This window comes from Adiantum capillus-veneris, chromosome 15 (genome assembly GCF_014529385.1).
Source record: "Adiantum capillus-veneris isolate H3 chromosome 15, ASM1452938v2, whole genome shotgun sequence".
In the NCBI taxonomy this organism is placed as follows: domain Eukaryota; kingdom Viridiplantae; phylum Streptophyta; class Polypodiopsida; order Polypodiales; family Pteridaceae; genus Adiantum; species Adiantum capillus-veneris.
Window position 1 is genome coordinate 31,323,047 of NC_140945.1, and position 10,053 is coordinate 31,333,099.

The window sequence follows — 10,053 nt, forward strand, 5'->3', positions numbered from 1 at the left end:
CGTTACTTAATGAATGGCTCAAATCAAAATTAATGTCGGAAAGACATTTATTACAATCAATGGTTACAAAATGATGGGTGTGAGCAAAAATGTGGGTGTGATCCTCTGCTGGCTCAACACATTGTACAATACAATTCTTTGTGTTCCTTCAAGACTAGCTAGTGCAATGAAGATGAAAGCTTCATGCACTAAGCAAAACACTTAGCAAACACAACTTTAATTATCCCCGTTCTCAGACCCAAGACCTCACACACCTTCGAAGATGGTGAGAGCTAGCAGGGTATGAGAGTAGATTGAGAGGAAGAAGGAGTATCTTACGAGAAAGATGTACATCTCCTCACATAATTACTCATATTAGCATAGCTTAGCTTAGTAATTAGCATGGTAGAGGAGATGAGCATGCATTGAAGCTTGGCTCTTGGTTGGATTTGCATCCACCTTCCATTGGGTTCTTGGTTGGCTCACCTGCCATTTGCATCCACCTGCCGTTGGGTTCTTTATCACACAAAATTGTAGGTGGGATGACTTCCATTCATGATCCGATTCTCTGTCACAATCCATAGTATTTCTCCGTAGAAGAAGAATTGATCGAAGCTATGACACCATTCCACCGGTTTTTGGCACTAACAAGGCAACAATCTCAAACAAACACACCAGAAGCAGATCACTGTCAGTGGGCGGGCAGAGAATCGATTATCAATTGAGATTGGGAGGGGGGTGCGCCAGGCCTGTGAGGCAGTGCAATACAGAGGCGACGTGCGCAGTCCCCGGGCAGCAAGCTTCCGGAAGGGGACTACCCCTGTGAGAAAATTAGGTTAATATCGTGTGGCCCGATGGACCACGTATCAGATATTAAACTGATAAGAACAGATACTACACTTGATCTTAGCCAAAAGGCCGAGAGGAATGAGTTCCCCAGAGTGCCTGCATGGCTTTTATACGTGCCCCGCCTCGCGCCTTGCCTTCTGGGATAATTGCTTCTTCTATTCTTTGCAAGCCCGTGTTTACACTATCTAAGCATTTGTTCGTGATGCCACGCAAAGCTCTCGGCCTGCCCCACTCGCGCGCCTTGCCCTCTCAGATCATTGCTTCTCCGTCAAACTTTTCTACTTCTATTTACACGCACAGCTCCCGGAATAGCACACTATCTGAGCACCCATCCTTGAAGGTTTCTACGCTATTCACATGATGCCAACGGAGCTCTCGACTGTGCGCTTTTTTGGCCTTGTAATAAGCACTTCCTTTTGGCAGCTTGCTGCTTACTCTCTCTCATCCGCCATAGTCTACGAGCTGTAAGAGATAAGCTCAGTTTTGGTAGCTTAATATCAGGCCATCTGTTTGTGCAGAAGCCAATCCATAACATAGGCCCTCTATTCTCTATACGCAAGAGTCAAAAGAGGCAATCAAAAGTGTCACACACAAATAGGAACGAATCTACCCTGAGAATAGGCACCAATGTGCAGGTCATGAGGTTGAAGCTATGTCTTATTTTGTGTCCTTCATACAAAAGCCATCAGTGGCCACTCCCTCAATCTTTGATCCTTCCAATAACTAAGCTAAAGGCTAGGGAGTCTTCTTCGGTAGGTGATGTTGAGTAGAAGCTCTGTAAGGGAGAAGGAAAGGGTTGAAGGGATCATCGAAACAACAAAACTGCAACTCAAAGTCGACCAATATATGTGGATGCTTTCAAGACCTCTAGCATACATCTGCTCTACCACAGCCTTTCAAGATCTTTGACATGCACGAACTCTAATGTAAGCTCATATCTCATGTCTACACACCTCTCCCACACGAGAAACCCACATAATTGACACATGGGTTGACATGATAGTGAGAAAGAGATTGAGAACATTTACTCAAACGCCGAAAAAGATATAGAGAATATCATGATGTCAATAGAATTAGCTTTAATTTAGGAGTGTACAATGATGGATCCCAAAAGAACACTCTCCTTGTTGTCGCTTCCGCCAAATCTGCGGTGGCATATTGTGAGCGAGAGAGCATGGCCGACTCCCCTTTTCTCTTGCTTGTAACACCTCAACCTACAAAGCTCTCCTTTTTTTAATCTTGAAGGGATTCCCCTCCAACCCTCAGCTCCCTTGCCTTGCTTGTAAAGCAGGCCCTTGGCGGCCTTTCTCATATAGCACAGCAAAAAAAAACTTGATGGGCCGTAGCCTCCTCCTGCAGGTGTCGGTCCTTGATGACCTCCTTTTCACGGCATCTCAGCCCCGAAGTGCTCCCCTTCAGACCCTATGGAGGCCTCCAATCGACCTTCCCTCATGCGCTATCATGCCCCAGCTCACGCCCCTCAGTTGGTCTCACTCCTCATGGCAGTCATCGTCAACACCCAGAGGCCCTCCTGCAAACGACGCCTCTGCCAAACCAAAACCTCCCTTTGCTTTGCTCTGGCCAATAGCGACCTTCCTATTGGTCCCCCCTCAACAAACTGGCCTCATCATGCAAAACTAGACCCTCTTTTATTTTGCATGGCCACCAGGTGTAAAGTGTGAGCTTTGTCCTAAAGTATGAGTCAAGGAGAAGAGAGTGGATTTATCCCACATGCTGTGGAGCAAGGTTGTAGAGCTACTTAGAGCTTTTCATGAATGAATAAAAACAACTCTATTTTGCCACATGCTTGTCTATGGTGAGCTTGTGCTAAGCTAAGTCAATACTGAAGATTGTGTTTATGAGTCCAAGCTAATTCTATCTTGGAACCTAATTCACTTGAGTGATAACCTTGCTTCCACACAAACTCACACATTGACGCTATGTTTCTCTTTCATCCACCATAGCTAACTCGATCCCGTCCCCAACATTTGGTATTAGAGCTTTAGGTTATGCTAGCTAGATTTGTCATTATGCGTTAGTGTGTGTTAATTATTAGCATCTCCATTAGATTGATTAGCATTTCATAATTATTGTTACGACCCATTGATTTTTCATAACTAGTTGCATCTCTCACTAATTAAGCACTAATCTAGCTATGTGTGGGCATGTCCTTGGCAGACCCAAGAGGCCACCACCCTCCATGGCTAGGTAGACTTGATTAGGGAGAGGATTAGCATCCTTTTGTATTGCATTTTAGATTGCCCTTTTGTGTCAATTTTGCGTCATTTGCCTCTTCAATTAATTATGTGTACTCATTTTCCTTTTCACATTGCTCACCTCATCCCGAAGTGCTCATCTCAAGCTTTTCATAGAGCTTTCAAGCACTCAAATCCGAGCTCGAGAACCCCTAAGCCTCATCCCTAAAACCTTACTAAAATAAGGTGTGTGTGTGTGTGGTGTGTATTTGTGGGAGAAGCCCTGCAGAACCGAGCATTGAAATATCCTCCTTTTGGCCTATTACTCACGTGGAGCCCAATGGGCCCCTTGGCTTAGCTTAAACACCATATTTGGTGTGGCTTTGGAGGGTTGTGGGTTCAACAAGGACTTCTTCAAGCGAGCAAGGCCGACAGATTCTTGGCAGGCGGTAAATTCCAATTCTTTTTTGAAGGCGAGTCCACCACCGGTCAGCTGCAAAGCCTAAACCCGACGGCTACGCGCGTCCATCCGACGGTCCTTACTGACTACTCACCAGCAACCGGCCGCAAGTGCCTGCCCCCCACCGTCCGATTGCGGACCTCAACCGAGGCTCCAAACAATCCTTTGATACCATTTTTGGGTCCGCCCTTCTCGGGCCCCCCTTCCCACACTGCTCTCGGGCCTCAAGAGCTCCAATCAAGCTCACCTTCCCATGGCCAACTTCCAGCTCCCTCAAGGGGCAGTCTCACAAGCTTGCTGCCTCAAGCCTCCGAGACCCTTTAAGGGCTTGCTCCCACCAAACTGCAGCAAAGCACTCTGCCAAGATTCAAGGGCTTCTCCAAGGCAAATAAACCAGAGCTTTCAAAGCCTCCAAAGGTATCCAAAGCCAACTTCAAAGGCTCATTCCAGTCATCAAAGAAGAACTCAAGGCTATGAAGGGTGACTTCACCTCGAGTGAAGAGGTACTTCACATTAAGAGAGTTTTATTAAGAAGACATTAAAATTGAATCTTGCAGCCAAGCACAATAACTTGCAAATAAATATCGCTTGTCTTTATTGGTGCACGTGTAAAGAGGAAGACACTGGCTAGGAGAGTCTCCTAAGCTAAGACCCCTCTATTAGCACAAATGGGGGACAAGGGAATAGAAAAATTCAACGGGGAAGGGTTTCACACCTGGCAAATGAAATTAAGAGGTTACCTTATGAAAAAATGTTTGTGGTTTGTCATCAGCACTACCTTAGAGCAACAAGCCGAACCCGATGGAGTGCACACTAGGGCGAGACTAGGGCATCTACACTCATAGTAAGTGCATAGAATTTGGTCAAAGACGAACAAGCATTAGGAATCATCATCACCTCCTTGCATGACAATTATGTGCACTTCATAGATGAATGTACACATGCACATGATGCGGGCATGTCCTAGAAAGTAATTTTGGAGCCTGGGCCAAAAGAAGCAAAGTTAGTCTTAAAAGACAGCTTTAAAAATTACTATGATTGAAGGGGAGGACATTGCTATCCTAATAAATAAGCTTAAGAGCATTGTCACGCAGCTCACTTACATCCAGGTTGAAGTACCAGAAGATGACAAAGTGGCCATACTATTAAGTGCACTTCCACCTTCTTATGACCACTTAGTCACAATTCTTGAAGAAAAAGAACCAGCACCACCACTCCAAGATGTCATCAACTCAATCCAAGCAGAAGAAAGAAAGCAAAGAGGTTCACTAACCTCATCAGGAGGAGTTTTTATTGCAACATCCTCAAGGGAAAGGCATTCGCCATCAACATCGACAAATGGAAGAAAGTGTTATGAATGTGGAAGAATGGGACACGTAGCGAAAGACTGCTACACAAACAAACCTTGCAACAAATGTGGTAGGAAGGGACACCCTCCTTCTCGGTGCTACTCAAATGGAGGCAGTAGCAGTGGAGAAAGCAGCAGCAGTAGAAGCAACAGCAGAAGCAACGAAGGCAAGAGACCTGACAGAGGATCAGCTCACATAGTAGAAGACAAAAAGGATGAAGACGAGAGCAACATTGTTTTTATGAAGACCCATTTTTAAGATGCAGCCTTGTAGGGGAGGACTTTTTCCTGTGTGGATTTTATTATCCTGTGTGGATATCACCATCCTTTGTGGATTTTTCCTATGTGTGGATATCACCATCCTATGTGGATTTTGTTAGCCTGTGTGATATTACCCTCCTGTGTGGATAGCAACTTATCATCCTGTGTGGATCATGCATCTTCAGTATCTTGTCATAGTCCAAACCTCAAGGGGAGGATTGTAAAGTGTGAGCTTTGTCCTAAAGTATGAGTCAAGGAGAAGAGAGTGGATTTATCCCACATGCTATGGAGCAAGGTTGTAGAGCTACTTAAAGCTCATTTCATGAATGAATAAACACAACTCTATTTTGCACTACATGCTTGTCTATGGTGAGCTTGTACTAAGCTAAGTCAATACTCAAGATTATGTTTATGAGTCCAAGCTAATTCTATCTTGGAACCTAATTCACTTGAGTGATAACCTTGCTTACACACACACTCACACATTGATGCTATGTTTCTCTTTCATCCACCATAGCTAGCTCGATCCCATCCCAAACACCAGGTGGCGCCCCTTTCACAATGAACTGCAACCCACCACTCCCCCTATGCTCACGGCCTGCCAAACAGATGGCGCTCCATTTCCATGCATACTCCTAGTTCTCTTCCCTGCCCATGAAGGTAATCCCCCCAGTTAACTTGCAATAGCGCCGCCATTTCCTTGCAATAGCATTTTTTTTCCTTTTGTATTCCTCAGCTTGGCATTGTTCCCACGCGTCCGTCTGCCACCTTGAGCCATCTTTTTAAAAAGATTCAGCTTTACTCCACTTCATACTTTAGCTGGCCACCCCAAACTCCCACATTGACCCTTGATAATCACTGGTCACATAGTCGGCTGCTTTGCACGTTTTGTTCCATGCACTTTAAAGTATGCTTTCTCTGCAAGATCCATCGCCATGGTCAGCCAATGAGAAGAATCTAAGATATCGGTGGCCCTTGGGTAAAAGAAACCCGTTGAGAGCACTCCGACATTCATGAGACTTGAGCTGCACTCAGTTGCATTAGCTCTCAATGGACATGTTGTAGCATACATACCCTGGCAAGTAGAGCATCCTACAGACACTTCGATCAAAATCCCATATCATAGACTCCATAGCACCTGCATACCTGATATAAGCATTTCCTCCTGTCCCCTATGATAGGAAGAAACAATTGCAGTTTTCATTAGCAAGTGTTCCATCTCGGTGTACCTTTCTCTTAGCTCCATCAAATACCTGCCCAATGTCCCTGTCACTTGCCTGCAAACTGCCATGCCTAGGCTTCTTGCACTTCCATAGGTCGACACAGTTTGGCTACACCAACGTGGCCATGGAGGATATGCGGGTTGGATTGCATGACGATTGCGGGTTCGTTGATATCCAGGAATTGAAAGCTCTCCTCCATCGATGCCAACTTAACTACGCTCATGCAGCTAGTTAACAATTTCATAATACAGATTGCCAAGGATCGGTCTCACGAAAACCCATTGTGGCCAATAAAGGGACTAATGGCAGACCACCACCGTTTGAATCTCTTCTCGTAGGGCACGGGAACCACAAAACTTCATCATGGATGAAGGACTTAAAAGCCGCCAGTGTATAGAGGTGAAGACAAGGAGAGGATATAAAGATTTGATGAATACTTTTTTGCACTACCATCATCTCTGTGCAACTCTAGATGTATTCCCCTCTCCAAAGTACGAGTTTAGAACTTAAAGACAAGGCCTACAAGTGGTGGATGTTATTGAATTCGCACAAAAAAACCTACAACCTGGATGTGAGTCCAAGCTATGTTCCAAAAGGAGGTCCTTCTTACCAATAAATATGACATAAATTGGCAAGCTTGGGATGAGTGATTTGCCATATTTATCGTTATCAAGAAGTGATCCTCAAGCTAGATAACCTTAATGTGTCTGAGGAGCCACTAATGAGCAAGCTGAGGGTATGGTAATATAAGAATGGAATAAGCTTGCTTTTAGACCTAGTGGCAACCAAAGAAGGGTAGGTGTATAGATAGGGTTTTATATTTGCATCATTGTCCACTTGGGGCTTGGCAGGCGGTTGACCAATGGTCGTGAGTGTTAAAAAAAGAGCATCACTTGATTTTATCAAAGTGTGAATGCAAGGGTTTTTGTTGTGGAGCAGCGTGCAAGGGACAAAATGTGGCACCACCAAAAGAGTTGGGGGAGATGGTGACCGCCATGGTTGTGAGTTGCAGATGTAGTAGAGTTGAAAAAGACTCCACACAATAGGGCAAACTAGTTGCAATCGATCTTGCAGGGGTTGGTTGAAGTCGACCTCACACTACGTATGTGTGAAGGCGTTAGTTCCCATGACCGTTGTCGAGACGAGCCGATTCCTAGAATCTTCATCTTTTTGGTGATGCAACAACCCAAGCTTTCTCAATGTTGTTCAAACATGCAACATCCTCTTGAGCCCTTCAAAACTCCTTCAAGGCACTTGATGCCGAGTTGGAATCACCGCTTAGCCAATCTTCTACAAAATCTACTTCTTCTCATGTCCTCGCACATCTGTCTTCACAAATCCAAGAAAATTTAGCAATTGCTTTGAAATAAATGCAGGAAATACCCAATTTTGAATTATGATAAGCGTACTTTGTTGGACAAATTATCGATAATTATCGATGGAACTTCAATCTGCAAATCTACTATCTGATGAGAACAGATACTACACTTGATCTTAGCCAAAAGGCCAAGAAAGGTATGAGCTCCCCACAGTGCCCCTATGGCTTTTATACATGCCCGCCTTGCGCCTTGCCTTGTGGGATGATTGCTTCTCCGTAGCACTCCTATTCTTTCCAAGCCCGTGTTTACACTATGTTCGTGATGCCATTATAACCACACAAGTCTATAGAACTCTCGACCTGCCCCGCCTCCGCCTCCCGCCTTGCCCTTTGTGTGTGATTTGGATTTCTAGTCTAAGGTACATGAATCGTGATCCAACTTCTTTTACAGAATTAGAACAAACTTATCAAACATTCCTTAATGTATGTGGCAACTAACTCCATCAACACATGATGATATTGATTAGATTTGCCCTATTTCCTAGCACATCTTAAGATTTCAAAAGACTTATGGCCTTTTTGCCCAAAATATGGTTTTGGCTAAAGTTTTCTACGATTTTGGTAGTTTAGATTGGTGGTGTTTTGTCAACTTAACCTACTCTTAAGAACTTTATTGACAAAATGCAGTAAAATGAGCAAAACTTGAAAAAATGGCTGATGGGGGTGGAATGCACAAAACTCTAAAAGCTATGAGAAATTGGAGATTGAACTGCTTTGTTTTACTTTCAATCACAACACTAGAGAGCGTGCTACTAAATGAAAGTGCAAGCTAGTCCTCAACTCCTAAACTCTATCAAGTGACAAAACCATGTTTCTGCTACCTAGTGAATTTGAATGGTTTTTAAGGTTTAGAAGAACACTAGTACAACTACAAGATCACTTGACCATCACAAGATCGAATCCCAATAGTGGTGCAATGTTAGTAAATCGCCACAATAGATGTTTATAGCATACGTATTGGGCACTAAGATACACAATGTCAATACTTAGGGAAGCGATCTAGATCGAACATAGAGATGCATTGAGTTTGTTCAAACTTCACAGAGTGCACCTATGTAGAAAGATGCACAAGAGCAACCACAAAATCAATAATCAACAATTGGTCTCGTCAAGCATAGTCAATCCTCAGATCGACTAATCACTCGATGCTTTGAAGGTTTCTCGGGTAAACGAGCTCAAAACACTACAAAATTCTAGGAGACTATAGAAAAGGGCTAATAGAACACATCCTAACATTGAAAATTTGATTCTAAGAGGTACACAAATTGCAATTCATTGACAACTAGGCCAACAAAAGTGAATAGAAGTGGTCTAACATCACCTCCTAATGTCTAGGAAATGGCAGTGAATACACTCAAATGAAAGAGCAATGTACTTGATCAATAGCAATCCCTGTGCTAAATAGCATCTCTTGTATAGTCCTTAGTATAACACAAATGGTATTCATGTGGCTCATCAAAAGTAGATGAAAAGGGTGTTTGATGTGCATGTCCCTGCCCAATCTTTTTCTACAAACATCCTTCTTATTGGGAGAAACATATTGACTCAAATTGCCAAAATGAATAAACTAGCTCCTTCAAATCCTCAAATATAGAACTATAATGTTGTTGCTTCCAGCATGCTGCTAATGAGAATAAGCCAGAACCATGATCTGAGGTGGCTTGGACACTGGACCTTGCCCAACACAAGGATGGCTTTCAGACCTACATACCCTTGCCACCTTACCTATTGGGTTTTAAGCCTATTCTTCCATGTGGGAAGCTCGCCTATCACAAACTAATAAAGACCACCCTTTAGTCTAGAGTTTTGCATGCTAAAAGGGTAGTTAGCCAATTTACTTTAATTTTGTATATATGTAAATGGCTTTCAATAATCATAACATAGCATGCAAGTTTGGTCAATCTCTCTCTCTCTCTCTCTCTCTCTCTCTCTCTCTCTCTCTCTCTCTCTCCCCCCCCCCCCCCCCTAGCTTGGATCAGGTGGCACCCACCATAGCCCGCCGTGTACCTAACAATGATATTAGAGCACCAGGAGATCCCTGCTATGGCAATTTGAACATTGGTGTTTTTGTGGCACAAACTAAGTGAATGGAAATCTACTCTATGGAAGCATGGCATTTTGAAATGTCGTCCGATGGTGGAAATTGGTAAGTGATGCTTGCAGTAGATGTAACACACAAGCATTTTAAAATGCTACCCTTGACAACGCTTGCACAAAGGTCAATCGATGATGCTAATTAGTAGTCCTACACAATGTTCCAAAATGCTTGCTATAGAATGGCGCTAGAGGAGGGCTACGAGCTTGTAGCTTTTCAAAACATTGTGTAGGGGTGGTGGCGGATACAATATTGTAAGATTTTC

General features: G+C 43.7%; 1 protein-coding gene, 1 non-coding gene and 1 pseudogene across 2 annotated transcripts; 1 reads left to right on the forward strand and 2 right to left on the reverse strand.

Annotated features, from left to right (window-relative positions):
- Positions 1-712: 712 nt before the first annotated feature.
- Positions 713-909, reverse strand: LOC147440470 (U2 spliceosomal RNA). Its single transcript, XR_015184409.1, has one exon. It is a non-coding gene; the product is annotated as a U2 spliceosomal RNA (small nuclear RNA).
- A 3,608-nt stretch (positions 910-4,517) lies between these two features.
- Positions 4,518-5,090, forward strand: LOC147440471 (uncharacterized). Its single transcript, XM_086483304.1, has one exon. The coding sequence runs from the start codon at positions 4,518-4,520 to the stop codon at positions 5,088-5,090; it is 573 nt and encodes a 190-aa protein (XP_086339430.1).
- Positions 5,091-7,715: 2,625 nt separating this feature from the next.
- LOC147440472 (U2 spliceosomal RNA) lies at positions 7,716-7,834 on the reverse strand (annotated as a pseudogene).
- Positions 7,835-10,053: the final 2,219 nt, after the last annotated feature.

Coding starts and splice junctions, on each gene's coding strand:
- LOC147440471 (XM_086483304.1), top strand. CDS start 4,518: ATGATTGAAGGGGAGGACATTGCTATCCTAATAAATAAGCTTAAGAGC.